Source organism: Peromyscus eremicus, chromosome 14 (assembly GCF_949786415.1).
Source record: "Peromyscus eremicus chromosome 14, PerEre_H2_v1, whole genome shotgun sequence".
Taxonomy (NCBI): Eukaryota; Metazoa; Chordata; class Mammalia; order Rodentia; family Cricetidae; genus Peromyscus; species Peromyscus eremicus.
Genome location: NC_081430.1, coordinates 47,432,147 through 47,449,463, shown reverse-complemented (window position 1 = coordinate 47,449,463; position 17,317 = coordinate 47,432,147). Strand labels below are relative to the sequence as shown.

The 17,317-nt window shown below is 48.2% G+C and overlaps 1 protein-coding gene across 3 annotated transcripts in view; it reads left to right on the top strand.

The window, feature by feature from the left end:
• Positions 1–17,317, top strand: part of Foxn3 (forkhead box N3) — a 273,922-nt gene that overhangs the window by 157,545 nt on the left and 99,060 nt on the right. For all 3 annotated transcript variants that reach the window (XM_059279027.1, XM_059279025.1, XM_059279028.1), the window contains exon 4: positions 15,480–15,544. In XM_059279027.1, coding sequence (XP_059135010.1) covers positions 15,480–15,544 — 65 coding nt within the window. The remainder of the gene's footprint in view (positions 1–15,479; positions 15,545–17,317) is intronic.

Genomic DNA, 17,317 nt, shown 5'->3' with positions numbered 1-17,317 from the left:
CTGGCCTCAAACTCAGAGATCTGCCTGCCTCTGCCTCCTGAGTCCTGAGATTCAAGGGTGCTACCACACCTGGCCTACTCCCCCCTCCCTCCCTCCCTTGTCCCTCCCTCCCCCCTCCTTCCCTCCCTCCCTCCTAGAGGCATTTGCTATACACCGGCACTTGCCAGCCACTTAGAATGCTTCAATGTATATAAAGACAGAATCTACTTTGTGTACAGTGTGTGGAGAAAAGGAGACAGCCTGGTGGGCAGCATGTTCTAGAATGAGCAGTTTGCATAAAGGATGGGAAAGGAGGCTGTTCTAAGTAAGGGGTAGCTGCCCAGAACCAAGACAAAGGTGAGAGGCGTTTGCTCGACCGTCCGTGGAGACCACATGCAGTTTGGTATCATAGGAGTAAAAGAGCAGGAAGTGAGGGATGACTGAGGAGGGGAGTAGGGCGGGTGTAGAGCTGAGCAACTTGGAAGTGACACAGATCCCAGGGACATCCGTGCACATGCATGCGTAAAGTTCAACAGTTCCCGTGCACTTAAGTGTGTCCTACACGTGAGTATCTTCCCTGGAAAAGCTAAGACCAGCCGAGCAGTCCTCCAGCTGAGGGGCGTGTGACGCCTATGAACATTGCCGTGATGAAGGCAGAGGTGGAGAGAAGTAGGTGGGAGGGAGGGAGGGAGGGAGGGTGAGCCCCACCCCCCAGGTTGGGGGACACCGATGAGAAGGGCACATCCCACAGGTGGTTAGTAGACCAGAAGTAGAGCCTACTCAGCCTGAGCCAGGAAGAAGTCTGTGAATGGAGGCCACAGGAAGCTAAGTTTTCCTGAGTGTGTTGAAGGCTTTAATTATGTGGACCTCGTTTGATGACATAGGAATTAGACAGTTCTGTGGGAAAAATAACTCGAATGTTCTGTGCACAGTAGAGTAACTGTGATTGACAACAATTAATTGTATGCTTCAAAATAGTAGGGAAGATTTTGACTGTTCCCAACACTAAGAAATGATAATGTGTGAGGTGATAGATATGCCAATTACCTGAGTATAATCCTTGCATGTTGTATATACACATTTAAAAAAATGCACATGTACCACAGTTATTATATATCAATTGAAAGAATCGTAATCAAGACGGAGGAATCAGAACAGAATGTCCAGTGAGACCTCAGCCTCCATTCACACCTAGGAAGAAATATCTGGAAAAGTGTTCAGCGTAGAGCTCAACCCATGACCTCTTAAATCCCTGAACATAAGCCAAGAGGTGACTCGATCCCTTCTCCCTCCTACCCCAGGGTGGGGCAGAGGATTGAGGATTGAATTCAGGTCTCACCCACGCTATCTATAGGCAGGTGCTTTTTCACTGGGCTTTGTGTATAGCCCTCTTTTGACAGGATTTCACTAGTTGCCTAGGCTGGCCTTGAGGTAACTTTGTAACCTAGATAGACTTTGAAGTTTGATCCTCCTGCCTCAGCCTCTGCCATAGCTAGAACTACAAACCCGTGACCCCAAGGCTCAGCTGACTTGACTTTTTTGAATCTGCCATGGAAAGGTAGCAATATCGTTCTCTCGTTTTTACCTCAGGAGGGGGATGCTGATTCTCTGTGTTCCCTGGGAGAGTCAAATGTTGTTCGGAATAAGATACACAAGAGCCGATTGCCTGGGCCTCAGCACGTTTAATGTTGGAAGAGGACCAGTGACTTGGGGTCCTCAGACCTGTTTCCGTTTGTTCTCCTGAGCTAGAGCTAAACATGTGGCATAGGACTGAGAGAGAGACCTGAGGTATCTGGGCGAGAGTCAGAGAGAGAGAGAGAGAGAGAGAGAGAGAGAGAGAGAGAGAGAGAGAGAGAGAGAGAGAGAGAGAGGGAGGGAGAGACGGACAGAGAGAGAGACAGAGAGAGAGACAGAGAGACAGAGAGAACGAGAACACCTGGAGAGCGCAGACAAGGCGGTGGCTGCTATGGATGTGTTGTGGGAGGTATCCAGACAAGGCAGGTGCCAGTCACAAGTGTTACCCTGGCAGATATCAGAGACTACGTTTTGGGAATTTAAAATAGCTCTGTCCTGCTGTCAAGCCAGCTTGTAAGTAGGTCCGCTAAACCATGGAGATGAGCCTCTGCCTGGTCCTCAGAAATCCACTTTGGGGAGCCTGAGCTCCCTACCCTTGAGGACACACTTAGACAGGTCTCCTGCGGTGTCACCAGCCCCCCCCCTCCCCAATCAGCATTTTAACTTTCCTTTCACCTTTGGGGTGTGGCGTGGGAGTGACTTTCAAAGGAGGGAACTGGGAAACGAAGTTAATCTCTGTTCTCCAAACAAACAGGCCATTTTCTCAGCTGACTGGATTCCAGCATCATGAGGAATACCAGGAATATGACCATGTCCAAACCATGGGTGAATTATTTAGAGCTCTGATCCCTTCAAAACTCCAGTGAGGGAGCTGACAACTGCAGCTTCTGTAGCCTCTCAGGTGGGAGTGGGGGCTTGCGGCCAGAGAACTGGCTGCACAGTTGGTATTGAAAATCTCGGGTCAGCAGCCATGCTTTTGGGGCTTAGAGAAGAGTCACACGAGGAAAGCGTCGGGCCGAAGGGTTCTTAGTGGCTCCTGCCATACAAAAGGGACACCAGAAGTTTTTAACAGCTTCCTCGAGGGACCCCGAAGGGACAGTCTCTCCCAGCATTATGCAGAGGTGTCTGTCATCCTTGATACATCCTGGAGTCCTCGATTTTACCTGTTTGTGGGGCATGTTTATCCCCATCACTTGCATGTCAGGACAGTTTCTGTTGCTCTGTCTGCATTCAGTGTAAGGGAGTGGTTTAGTTAGTGAAGGAGTGAGCAAGTGAAAAAAGGTAAGGGAATATGTCTCGTTTCGGCAGCCCAGGAACAGAGGAACAAAGTTACTGGCCTTCTTAGGGAACGGCTGCTTTCCTGTTCATTTCCTGTAAGTTGGCCTTTTGCCCCCATGACAGACGACTTGAAATAATCAGCTCCTCAAGAGAAAGGTTTATTTTGGTTCCTACTTTTATGGGTTCCAGTTCTAGATTGGTGGGCCGCTTGCTTTCAGGCCTGAGGAAACATAGAGGGTAAAAGTTGTCACCTTTGAACTGGGAAGTAGAAAGGAGGAAGTGGAGGAGACCAGGGTTCCATAATTCTGTTGGAGGCACACCCTCACACAGATCCCACCTTTAAGGGCTTCACTGACCTTCCAAATAGACTGTGGGGACCAAGCCTCCAAAACATGAGTCTTTGGGGGCGGGGCACTCAGGACCTGAATTGTGTCCACCCATCTTCCATGTATCTATTTATCTGTCCCTCTGTCTGTTCAGCCATGTGTCTGTCTTGACCATCGATCATCCGTTTCTGCCTATCGTTGTTTATCTGTATCTGTCATTTGTCGTCTGTTGAAGCATGGCCACATGCACATGCGACCGTTTGCAGGTGTGCAGCTCAGCGTGGCTGCTCCCTGCTGGGCTGCCATTAAAGTCTCCTGCCTGGAGAACTATTTCCCTCCTAGAGAACTGAAACCGTAGCCGTGAGCAGCCGCTCCCTAGGGCCCTTCCACCCATCTCCCATCCACCAACTGCCATTCTGCTTCCTGTCTGTGAATCTGATGACTCCAGGCACCTCGGATATAGAGAACCATACGGAATTTGTCTTTTTGTAGCTGGTTCATTGTACTTAACAGAATGTCCTCAGGGTTTATCTGTGTTAGAGAATCACCTTCCCTTTTCAGGCTGAAGAATGTTTCTTTATGTACCGCATTTCACTTATCCATCCATCCATCAATGAGCTTGTGTTGCCCCCCCCCCAACACCTCCCATTGTGAATAAGGCCTCTGTGGACATGATGTACAAATATCTAGAGTTCTTGGGGTTCGTTTGTTTGTTTTTTCGAGACTGTTTCTCTGTGAAGCAGTCCTGGCTGTCCTAGAACTCACTCTGTAGACCAGGCTGGTCTTGAACTCACAGAGATCCTCCTGCCTCTGCCTCCTGAGTGCTGGGATCAAAGACGTGTGCCACCACTCCCAGGCTAGAGTTGTTTTTATTGACAGTGGTGGGGGTAGTGGGGTTGAATGTTCAGAACTAGAACAACTGGATCATAAGATTTTCTTTATGTGTATGTGGTGTGTATGTGTGTGTGCATATGTAAGTACAGGTATGAGTGCCCATGTATGTGCATAGAGGTCCAGAGGAGGACATTGGGTGTTTTCCTCTGTGGTTTTCTATCTCACTCCCTTGAGATAGCGTCTCTCGCTGTACCTTGGGCTCACTGTCCAGCTCTCTCCCAGGCTGTGGCCAGCAAGCCCCAGTGGTCCTCCTGTCTCTGCCTTCCCACCCCCAGGTTACAGGCTCATCTCTTCATACCTGGCTTTTTCCTGCAGTGGTAGGGATCCAAACTCAGGTTCTCTGGCTGATGAGTAGGTACTTTACCCATTGAGTCATCTCCCTAGCCTTTGATTTTCTTGAGGAACCCCTGTGCTGTCTCCATTGTGATGTATGTGTTAAGGGTGAGCCCCATGGGCAATCTGGTGGCACTGATCATAAGCCACCTTTAACTACCTGCATGGACCTTGCCTTTTCTGTGTGCTTCTCCTTCATGTGCTGACATGGATAGGCCTGGCCACATGTGCATGGTGGACTCACATCTCAGAATCTCTTGTCTCTTTTGGAAAACATGGAGTTGATCCCCCGAGGTCTGTGGACAGATGTCTTCTGGGGAAATCCCAGGCTGCTCCAAAGCTTAAGCTGGAACCACACTGGCCCTAGACTTGGAGTTCTAGGAACAGCTGCTGAGCTCTCCTCTGCCACCATTTCAGTTGTGATTAGTAGGTTCATTTGCATCTAAAAGGAGTAGTTTTCTTATCAGCACCATTGAGTTGGGAACCAGTGTACTCCATTTATGTAGAGTGGCCCATTTAAACGGGGCCCATTAAGCAGTAAAAGTAAATGTGGGTGTTTTACAAATGCAAATACATCATGCAAATAATGTGCTTTCTGCTGAATGGTGCCATGGTTTTCATATGTAAAATTAGAAACGTGTAGCACTAAGATAATGATAAACACCTTTGCAACTGTTCAGTAAGATGTATACTGAGCTGGTGCTTCTGAAAACCCAGCCTTGGGTTTAGGCAGGATCTCTTCAGGACGCCCAAACAGGCCTTCCATATTATCCAAAATATACATGTACTTATCTAGTTATTTATATATTCCTAGGTAATCAAGAAGTCACAGAAAAAAGGAGTTCAAAATCACCTCGCTCATTACTTACCATCAGTGATGAGGTTTCTAATTTTCTTTCCTTTTTTCAAAGAATGTTTATATGATCGTAGGGGAAAGAGGAATAGTATAGGCATGCTCCTTTGTAAAGGATTTAATTATAGCTCTATTAGAGATTGGTTTTTAATTCTCAAAGTTTGAATCATTCATTGTGTTAGGGGGATGCAAGCAGCATCCCTACTCTTTCTTTTAGTAGAATGATGACAGCTGTCTTCTGTGTGCAGTGACTTTAGTCTGCCTCTAGGTGGGGAGTCACTGTTGGACAAATGCATACACGCCTGAAAAGTAAAACGAAAGGTATCCAGTGCCCGAGGGGCTGGATAGACCCTAAGTACCAGAAGAATTCAGAGAGCTCGCCCGGTAGAAGCTGCTGGAGGATGCCTGCCTGGTGTGGTTCTACTGAGAACACAGGACAAGGGCAGGCAAAAAAGAGGAAGATGAGCTCGGATGAATCCTAGAAGCATATGGCCTGTGTGTGTGTTAAAGACCCACCCAGACAGCGTCTGGAGGACAGTGGGAAGATGTTGGGAAAGGATGGCAGGGCTTCTGAGCTGATGGATAGCAGGACGCAGCTCTGATGGCACCTGCCCTGCCCCATGAGCTCCCGTGTGTTTGTATACCCTGAAGTCTACAAATGAAAGATTACTTAGGGACTCATTATATAGAAGACACACGAAAATGAGATGCCTGTTGACATGGAGCAAGAGCTCCAGTGACACCCATGTCCCCAGCGATACTTCTGCCACACACACACACACACACACACACACACACACACACACACACACACCCCTGGTTGGTGTGTGCATGCACACTTGGCTTGGCGAGGCTAAGGGGGAGTTACACAGGGCAAATAGCTGTGAGAGAGAGCCTGGGTGGAGAGGCCTCCTGACTGTTAGGGAGAACTTCTCAGGCACACAGAATCAGTGAGGCTACAAAGGCAGAGGAGACTTTAGGGAGAGTTGACAGGAAGGAGCAGAGGAAGAGAAAATGGGCAATGACAGTGTTAGAGACTCCAGGAGTGTGACCCGGAATGTTTTGTAAGTAGTCACCAGATGCGGATCTTACTTTCCTCTCCTTTGTTAGATGAGGAATGTAGATTTCAAGTTTAAGCTCTCATCCCTTCAGCCACTATCTGATAGTCACAAGCCAAGTTCTCAGTGTTGTAGTTACTAGATAAAGATTCAAGAAAAGCACAAGTGTGCTGTGTTTGAGTGTTGAAGGTACCACTGGACCAACAGTGACAGGTATACTGTGGAAGCCTCCAAATTCATACATTAATGCCCTAACCTTCTAGTACCTCAGAATATGACCTTGTTTGAAAATAAAGTCCTTGAGGATGTAATTAGGTGCCGTGAGTTCCTGTTAGAGCAGGGTAGACCACTAATCCAATATGATTGGTGTCCTTTGGAACAGACAAGGGAGTGTGGGGGACATGCTATGTGAACTTGAAGGCGGAGGTCACGGTGACACTTTGAGAAGCCAGGGAGCACCCAGGGCTTGTAGCAGACTACCAGAAGCTAGCAGAAAGGACTAGAAAGAATGGGGCTGAGGGTATTCTGAGGCTGAAGGTGGAAAGGATTTTAAAGAGAATGCCCCAAACAATGGAGAACTTATATAAGCAGAGGCAGAGAGTACTGTTACCTGAGAGGGTGGGACGTGAGGAATGGGGAAGGAGGGTGGCGGTGGGCAGTTTCCATTTTCTCTCTGTGTGCTGCTCTCACAGACTCTCTAAGCGAGGCAGTTCCTAAACAATGGAAATTTAATTCTGGAGCCCGAGAATCCCCAGAGCAAGGTTTTGACAGATTTCTCACCTGGTTCCTCGGAGTACAGATCCTCAGGGTGCCCCAAATAGCACCTTTCCGTGTGGTAAAAGTCCGATGGAGTTTTTATAGTTACAGAACGAAAGGAAATCATAAAAGCAGAGGCTTTTCAAAACATCGGTGGGAATATCAGGTAGGCACTTTCCGGGCAAACCTTGCCGAGGTCTCACGTCCTACCTACCCACTCGAGACCCTAAGCCTTCGGGCTGCTCGAAGCAAGTGTTCTGTTACTACTTTCTGAAAGGATTTATTAAATAGGAGGGGGCTGGCAATGGATGGCTACTAAGGGACTGAAGAACCAAGATAATTTGGCTGCAGACCTGTAACATCCCAGCTCTCCACCATCACCAAAGCTCTAGTCCATTCATCTGGTGGGACTTTAATACAGTGCATTGCCCTCCCGCCCTCCCTCCCTCCTTTCCTTCCTTCCTTCCTTCCTTCCTTCCTTCCTTCCTTCCTTCCTTCCTTCCTCCTCCCTCCCTTCCTCCCTCCCTCCCTCCCTTCCTTCTTTCCTGCCCCCCCCCCAAAAAAAGAACAACTTTAATTGACAGTCGTGAGCAGGCCAGCCACTACTGATATAAATAAAATGAGAGTGTGTCCGCCCCAGAGACACTGTCACCTGTTGTCAGTTGCTTACAGGCATCTCAGGCCCCGGCCTAGGAGGGCATGGGTAGTCAAGGACACACAGGGCCATCTGTAGGCTGGTCTGTGGGAGTCTTCAGTGATGACTAAAGTGATAACTAGCTTAGGTTACAAAGCCATTCCACTTCCTACTGTGATCAGTGTTTTGCCCTCCGAGAATCTTGCCACTCTGTTGCTTACGCTTTTTGGGGTCCCAGATGGTGGTTGTCTGATCACTTCAGTGATTGCCTCCTGACAGTTGTCAACCTCCAAACACTCGCCAGCCCTGGGAGGCCTCCACCTGTCCGGTTTTAAGTTTCTTTGGAGGAGGAGGAGGTGTCTGTCCCTGAAGCTGTTTCTTTCGCCATTGGTGTTTAAAAACCGTTCATTATATCTGGACTAACGAACAGTTGCATTTGGAAACTCTCAAAACATCCTTCAGGAAAAGATGAGAAGCGCCCTCGTCTGTCACAGGAATGCAGAAGGGAGCGCAGGGAGCGCAGGGTGATTGAGCAAGTGTGGGCACCGAGCCACAGCTGTCTCATGTGTCACTGTGGCCTCGTGCGGCCTGGAGTGTGTCAGGAAACTTCTCCAAACTGCAGGTTTCTTGGAATCAGGATGACAGCGGGGACTTTTGCGGTTTACAGAGCACCTCTCTCTGATACCCCTCATCCCGTTTCGTCCTTAGGTGCTCCACGGCTTACAAGCGGACAGTTGAGGCTTGGGCAAGTTAGGAGACCTGCAGCTGTGTTTGTACTCTCTCAGCTGTTCACGCCGCCTCCGCTAGGACCAGCCGCTTTCTACCATTCCCTTTTAATGCCCGGACTCTTCCGTTTTATTTCCTTTTTTTTTGGTTTTTTTTTTTTTTGTTTTTTGTTTTTGTTAGATTATGTTTCAGTAACTTTATTTTTATTGTTTGATAATTTCATCCATGCCTATGAAGTGTTTTGATTAAGCTTCTTCTCCCATTCCCTTCCTCCAGCCCCTCCTCCCCCACCCTACCTTCCTGCTTGTGCTCCACGCCCCCACCCCGCCCTCACCCCCACTTAGTGCTGCCTACACATGCAGGGGTATAGGACTGTCCACTGGAGCCTCCCTGAGGCCACGTCTCTGAAGAAAGTGGGTTCTCTCTACCCCAGCGGCCCTTCGTTCAGGAGTGGGGCTTCCTGAGCCCTCCCTCGCCGCACTGGGGTTTTGGCGGCTGACCTGTGCTGCAGGCGCAGCTCCTGTGAGCGCGTGTGCAGCGGCCCGTCACGTCCGGCAGAGAGCTTTGCTGCAGCTGTCCACGGCCTGCGGCTCTTTCTAGCTTTCCGCCCATTCTTCTGCGATGACTCCCAAGGCTCCTGTTTTATGATGAGAGGTTAGGAAAGCATGGAGAGTGTCCTGAGACTTCCAGATATTTGCTTACGCTCCAAGGGATGCTTCTCCGACAGGTGGGGTGATTGGTTACCCCCAACTTCTGTGTCTATCTCTGCCTAGGTCCTCCTAATAGCTACAGTACACATTTCAGACACTTAGCATGCTCCCCTCAGGGGTTGTGGTAGGGCCTGAGGGAGGTTCTCCGCTTCTCTATTATTTTCCTGGTGATCTGTCCTCGGTTAGTTTAAAGGGACAGAGTTCCAACATGGTTTGTTTTTGTTTGTTTCTTTTCTTTCTTTCTCTTCAGGTAGGTTTGGCCTAGCATACTGCCTGCACTGGTAGACCCTGGTGTACCAGTGATGAATTGTGTGTGTGTGTGTGTGTGTGTGTGTGTGTGTGTGTGTGTACTCTGTTTTATTCCTGACAAAACATTCAATGGTGGATCTATAAATCCTGAGGATTCCTTCACACACCCTTTCCAGTGCTAGGGTGTAACAGGAATCACTGCCACACTGCTGGAAGAACAGGCAAGCTCAGGCCCCCAGGAGGACTGAAGCAAGCTGAGCCACCCTGTCAGTGTGCTGTGGGCCGTTTTGGTGAACAGCAAGGGAGGGTCAGACATTGAGAGCGTGAATTTCCCACCCCTGTCTTTCTGCCCAACACGCCAGGCTTCAGGTCAGTCACCTGTTCCGGAGCCCCTCTGTCTCCCTCCACACACCTGACACTTTCTCCCTAACTCTTAGGATTTTGGTACATCAATTTTTATAACCTAGGGTAAGCAGATGTTAACATAAAGTGTACCTACCATCTTGCCCATTTTTAAGTGTGCTGCACTGTAGTGTTAAGAGCACCGGAGTCACTGTGTGCCCAGTCTCCAGAACTTTTCACCTTGCAAAACCCAAACTCTGCCCCTTAAACAGCCACTGTCCATGCCCTCTTCCCCACCCCTGACAAGCCCCCTCCTGCTTCCAATTCTGAGTGACGGCTCTGGGGGCCTCGTGGAAGCACACACTGGGCAATATTGGTCCTCTCGGCTGGCTCCATTCTTTTGGCATTCCTTCACGTGCCCTCCATGCTGAAGCATCCTGTTCTCTGCAGTCTCTCAGTTCGTGCGCGGCATCCAGGACCTGAGAAAAACAATACTTTTCTCAGTCTGCTTGCCGCTGGGCACGGAAAAAGTCCAGACTGGCGAATACAGGAGTGGGTCCTGCCAGAACTGCCCGAGCTTTGGGTTTATAATACTCCCCAATTTCACAGTGAGTGATACCCATGTGTATAGGGCAGACATCTGACAGACTGTATCATGATTCCAAGAGCTTCCTCAGGGCCCTGTCACCTGTTGACTCCCAGCATCCTCTTGGGAGTGCAGAAAAGAACATGAAGCGCAGGAGTGATTGAATACTGCGGGCCTCTGGGGGGATACATGGTGTGCTGTTGGGAGACATTGTGCCTTCTCTTGGTTTCTGTTGGCTCAGCACTGGGCTCGACATTCTGCAGCGCAATGTTCTGAAATGCTAGTTCAGAGACAGACTTTTGGCAGGCAAGGCCCTCTTCACCTGTTGGACTGCTTCCTTTGCCACCGAGCCGGTGGGACTGATAGTGCTGAAGGTCACTGTTAGCACATTATTGAAATGAGACATTTGCTGCGCGGGCGGGCGGGCGTTGTATTGTTTCTGCTAACGGGAGCCCACTGTCTTTGGCATACGGTTCGTCACATTGCTTTTTCTAGCCTGGGACTTTGCCTAGGAGAGATTCCTAACAAAAGACCTCCCGTGGGGAAGGATGGTGAAGAGTTCTGTGTGGGAAGGCAGAAAGGGCAAGCGGGAAGTTGAGCAAGGGAGCCAGGCAGATGCTCTGGAAGCCCAAGTCTGGGCTCGTGCTGACACCAGCGTAAGTCCTTTGACTTCCCAGGACTGTGGTTGGTTGCTCACCCGTGGAAGGTAATCTCTGTTCTGCCCGCCACACAGAATCAGTAGGCTCAGTGGTTGACTCCTTGCTGTTCTAGTGATCAGCAGTATGGGAACCCGTGGTGAGACGGTTAGAATCCACCCAGTTGTCGGTCCTTCCTAGCCATTTTGCATGGAAGTAACATTCACCAGCCACTTGTATTTACAGGAGCCTGCTTTTGTATATCGCTCCTCTCCTCCACTCTTGATTTGCAAAAGGGGGCGGGAGTGGGTGGCCCACAGCCCCTCACAAACATCACACCACTATTTTCTCTGAATGCTTGTAGTTAATATGCATTTTTAAGTAATTTCATTTGGATGTATTTTTAACTAACTTTGAGCTCTAAAGGCCAATCAGCCAGGGATGTCTCTCTCCAGCTGCAGGAATAAAAATCAAGTTTGTGCTTTGCCAGCCCGCAGCTGGAGCCAGGGCCCTTAGTTCCCCTCCAGGCGTGTCTTGTCTCCCTAGATGGCATCAGAAGGACGTATGACAGTTAAGTTCTTAGAAGTCATAGATCGGAGTTTTATTAGTTTTTTTTTGTTGTTGTTGTTCTTTTCCCCAGTTTTTAGTAGCACCAAACACAGTTCTCAGTAGGCACTTGACAAATCCTCAACTCCCTAACAGTCAGATGACGTCATTTTGAGGGAGAAGCTAAGGAGCAGGTGGAATATGGCACTGGGGAATGCCCAGCTCGTTTCACTGCTACTAACTTGATTCGCGCGCGCACACACACACACACACACACACACGCATGTATGCACACCCGCCCCTACTCTTAGAGTGCAGCAGGTCTGTCAGCAAGGGGCCACTGCAGGCAGCATGCTGGGCCAAACCTCCTTCTACCACCTGAGGACAGACCAGAGGGAAGCCCAGTGACCGCAGAATACTGATCAGTGACTTGAGGTGTTAAAAGGGTGCTGTGGAAATCCTCCGGTAGATTTCTATCCTACAGAGAATTTCCCTTATCTAAAACCGCCGGGTTTATCTGACCTCAGCTCCCCATATTTGCTCCATCCTGGGTGTCGGCTCGGTTTTGCAGCCAAATCAAGGTCAGGATAAAAAGGAGATTTGGGTGGCAGTCAGCTGGATATTCAGGCTTCTGCAGTAATACTCAATTATTGAATTCTCCAGAAGCAATGAACTCCTCTATGTCATGAAGTCCTCAGTTTTTAAATATCTTTATGAGCCAGCCAGTTCAGTATTGGCAGCAGCCAGCCAGCTTGCTGTTTCCTGCTTTATTATAGAGATAAGGTGGCAGGTTCAGGGAACTCACCGGCGTTGTTAAAGGCCAGCTTAAGCATTTTAACGCACCTTGTTCTTCCTGACTGAGCCTTAAAGGGCCCCCAAATGCCATAAGAAAAGAATCACACCAGAGAGAAATCAGCTTGCCACCATTGTTCTGCAGCCCCCAGCAGGGTTTGCTACTGTTCCGTGTACCCCCCTTGTCACTCAGAAGCCCCACCTGCCAGAGCTGACAGCGTGGACTGTACGGGATGCATTATTTCCGATCACTTTTAGTATAGTGGATCCAAAGCAAATAAAACAGAAAGGTCTATGAGCATTCAAGTTCCCAGTACATGAACTCCCCAGATCTGCAGGTGCCACTCAGACCTCCACAATGGAGCAGGGGCTACACTACAGTAAGTGACACCGTTCGGTTTCCCATATAAAAGTGTTTTCTATATATACAGGGTTAACTGTACATGCACAGTCTGTTATGCTTGCAGTCTTACTGCATAGAGATGTACAAACCTTACTTTAAAGCTCCTTTGTTGCTAAAGAGTGCCAAGGATCATTGGGACTGAGGACATAGTTCTGATACAGTTGCTCCACACGGTGTGCAAACCTCTAATTCATTTTAAAAAGGAAAAAAAAAAAAAACAACTAAAACGACCCAGCCTGGAACTTAGCAAGGCGTGCGGAAGTGAAGTGCAGGAAAACAAGAGATGCCGTGTTTGCAAGCGCATTTGACATTATCATGCTATTTAATAGCATTTTTACGTGGTGGCTTTTTTCTCTTTCCTAACTCCTCCTCAATCATGTACTGTGTCCCTATAGCTGTGACAATATTTGTACCTCTGGTAATGAAATTCTGGCAGGCAGAATGCCCGGTATCTTCCTTTCTTCTTAACAGCCTTGCTATCCTTCACAGCCAGACTCCAGCTGACTACTGAAGCATTCTTGTACTCAGTCAGGGGGGTGTGTGCATCTGTGATGGACTTACAAATGTAGTAAATGAGTGTGTGTGTGTGTGTGTGTGTGTGTGTGTGTGCGCGCATCTGTGATGAACTTAACAAATGTAGTGAGTGTGTGTGTGTGTGTGTGCATCTGTGATGAACTTAACAAATGTAGTGAGTGTGTGTGTGTGTGTGTGTGTGTGTGTGTGCGCGCGCGCCCGCGCATCTGTGATGGGCTTAACAAATGTAGTGAGTGTGTGTGTGTGCATCTGTGATGGACTTACAAATGTAGTGAGTGAGTGTGTGAGTGTGTGTGTGCATCTGTGATGAACTTAACAAATATAGTGAGTGTGTGTCTATGTGTGTGTGAGTGTGTGTGTGCATCTGTGATGAACTTAACAAATGTAGTGAGTGTGTGTGTGTGTGTGTGTGTGTGTGTGTGCGCGCGCATCTGTGATGGGCTTAACAAATGTAGTGAGTGTGTGTGTGTGCATCTGTGATGGACTTACAAATGTAGTGAGTGAGTGTGTGAGTGTGTGTGTGCATCTGTGATGAACTTAACAAATATAGTGAGTGTGTGTCTATGTGTGTGTGAGTGTGTGTGTGCATCTGTGATGAACTTAACAAATGTAGTGAGTGTGTGTGTGTGTGTGTGCGCGCGCATCTGTGATGGGCTTAACAAATGTAGTGAGTGTGTGTGTGTGCATCTGTGATGGACTTACAAATGTAGTGAGTGAGTGTGTGAGTGTGTGTGTGCATCTGTGATGAACTTAACAAATATAGTGAGTGTGTGTCTATGTGTGTGTGAGTGTGTGTGTGCATCTGTGATGAACTTAACAAATGTAGTGAGTGTGTGTGTGTATACGCACGCGCATCTGTGATGGACTCACAAATGTAGTGAGTGAGTGAGTGTGTGTGCATCTGTGATGGGCTTAACAAATATAGTGAGTATGTGTGTGTGTGTGCATGTGTGATGGGCTTACAAATGTAGTGAGTGAGTGTGTGTGTGTGTGTATGTGTGTATGCATCTGTTATGGACCTACAAATGTAGTGAGTGAGTGTGTTTGTGTGTGTGTTGTGCTTGTGCATCAGTGGTGGACTTACAAATGTAGTGAGTGTGTGTGTGTATGCATCTGTGATGGACTTACAAATGTGGTGAGTGTGTGTGTGTGTATCTGATGGACTTACAAATGTAGTGTGTGTGTATGCATGCATCTGTGATGGACTTACAAATGTAGTGAGTGTGTGTGTGTGCATGCATCTGTGTTGGATTTACAAATGTAGTGTGTGTGTGTGTGTGTGTGTGCGCGTGCGCGCGCGCATGCATCTGTGATGGACTTACAAATGTATTTCTCTGACCAATTTTAATTTGTTAAATGTTGCATATGATTGATGCTGCATTAGCCGACATCGTTTGCCATATACTGTTTCGGTGAGCGTCATTGAAATTGCCTCTCGGGCTGGATGTGCTAACATTGTGGACCGACGGCTTCCTAACATTAATCTTAAACTAGTCCTTGATTGAGGATAACCAATCCCTTTCCACGCGAAGGATGTTTTACTAAGATTGGGTGGCTATAAAGTTTTTCACTGCCTGTCTTAAGACAGTGAGGAGGCTCATCCGGAGATGCAGCGGGTGCCTTAGTGATATATCGATCTTGCTCCTGGTCTTGCCTCTGCTCTTACTAGAGTGTGGGTGCCATCGCGTCTGGAGAGTGTTTTATGGAGGACGGAGTGCAACATTTTAAGCCAAGAAATTGAAAACAAGATGCAAAACAGCAGAAGGGCGGGCAGGGGGGATCAAGGTCACATCTGTGTGGAGAGGATTTGGTAGGAGAGATGGCAAGAAGGGCCCGCTTGGGTATATTGCCGACAAGTTCTGATGTGTAACCAGGGAGTGCCAGCGTCCTTGGTCAGTCACAAGACACGGACAAGACTCGTTGGCCACATGTATCCCTGAGCTCATGAACACGTTAGCAAGCATTCAGCGCTTAACGAAACCACCAAATCAAATCACCAACCACATGCACTTATTTGCTGGTGGCCTGTAGATGGTCTCAATGGCCAGGGGTGACCCTGGCCAAGATGCTAACCAGGATACTCACATAGAAGGTTTTGCTGTGGGGAAAGAAAGCCTGTTTTTAACCTAATTGTTTTTAAAGCATGCCTGGGGACATTTTTCAAGGCCTCCCTGGGTGAAGTTTGGAGAAGGGGTCGATGGAGAAAGGGCTGCTGGGAAGTGAGGTGGACCCCAGTCTCAAACCTCACACACGTCTGTGTTCTCTTCCAGCACATCAGGTCCACCCATCTGGCCAGGCAGTACCTTCTTCAAGAGAAATGGAGCCCTTCTGCAAGGTAGGTGTCTGGGAACACCACCTCCTGTTCCCTCATCTCCTAATCTCCTCCTGGTGCGTGGTGCCAGCCGAGGCTGCTCCCGTCTGGAGAGGTGTGTGACTGCTGTGCCCTGGGTCTGAATGCCACCTTTCTTATTTCCTCCTGCTCAAGTGTCTTTGCTGCTGTCAAATGTGAGTTTGAAACCAGGCCTCTGTCCCAGGACCGTTTCTGTGGTGGCGTCGGAACAGTGACAGTGGGAATGTGGAGTGCACACCGGGCTGATCAAAGCAAACTCTTCCGTGGTTCTGGTACCTGGGATGATCAAGGCTGGTTTGGGTGTCTTGACACTTTTGTCATCATGGAGATACGTTTGTTTCCGGCTTCCTCCTAACGTTTCCTGTGTGCCTGGAAGGTTGGCTGTAGTTTGTTCTGATGCTCCAGGGACAGTCGGTCATCCAGAGTCATCTGCTGGGGGACTGTGTTCCAACCCATCCTCAAATGTGGTGCTCGTTCCTATCAAGGAATTCAAACGGTCTTTTACCTCTGGTTGTGCTGTTTAATCGCTTAACAATGGCCAAAGTTGAAGGATGGATGGTTGAAAAATGATGATGTATGCCCAGTTCTTTAAAAGTTACTTTTGGGTTATGGCTGTTGTGGATATCTTCTCTATGGGTAAGCTGGCCCTCAGATTTAATCCCCGCCCCTCCCCTAAATCCTTGTTGAATATCCAGGAGTTGGGGGTGAGAGGGCAGAGGAGATACTGAAAGCATGTGGACAGGAGTGTGCCAAGAGCTTCAGAACTGTGCTGTTGCGGGATGGGGGACTTGATGCCTTTTGGCCGTCTGTTCAGCCTGACTTGTAAAAGGGTACACTGAAGCGAGCCATGTGTATGAAGGGGTCAGGTACTCCTGTGGTTAAGAAGAGACAGTTACCATCGAGTTTCTGGAGTAGTCCCAACAACGGTGAGAGATACAGTTCTTGTTTCATGGGCCACACGGTTTCATGCTTTTTAATAGCATGTGAAACTAGGAGCCGGAGAGTTTTGGGGTGGTTTTGTTTGTTTGTTTTTGGTACAGATAAAGTTGGGTGAATCCTACTTTTGTAACCATCATGGGTTCCCTAAATGTCTAAGAGAAGAGAAGGAATTGACACACGGTTGCTAAGGTTGGGTCACCCTTGGGTTTTTCTCAAGAGAAGTTCAGCGTCTCCGGTGTCGTCTTTTCACATAGAGCTTGGGTATGGTTCACCTTTGGATTATTTTTAGAATTGGGATTTTGTTTGCTTAGATTTTGTTCTGTTCCACACTTGGTAAGGGTACTTCACGGGGATCAGGTGTTTTGGTTTGTACCGATAATAGAGAACCATGGAAAAAGTCGATAACACCCGAGGCTGGGTGAGTGCAGTGGGTTGGTTCTGTTTCGTGGGTGGATGTGTCTTCCTTTTTTTGTCTTCATGATTCAAAAATTTCCTGATTCCTTATATACTGGGACTTAAACTAGTACACATTACAGATGTACATGGGATCTACATCAATTGTAATATGTGTGTGTTTTATATTGTCCATTTGAAAACCATATGAATCTTTGTCAATTTGGGGGTGTGGGCAGGGATATACTAACATTTTTTCCTGTGATGTTTTTACCATTTTTGCCCTACTCACCTAGAGTTCTTGAGATCCCTCTACCCTCAAAAGATTTCTTTAGACTTGAAGGGCATCTTCCCAAATGACCTTTTGTTTTCTTTGGGGCCTTAGGGGGCTGTCCAGAAGTTGCTAATGCCCAAAGTCAGCTTCAC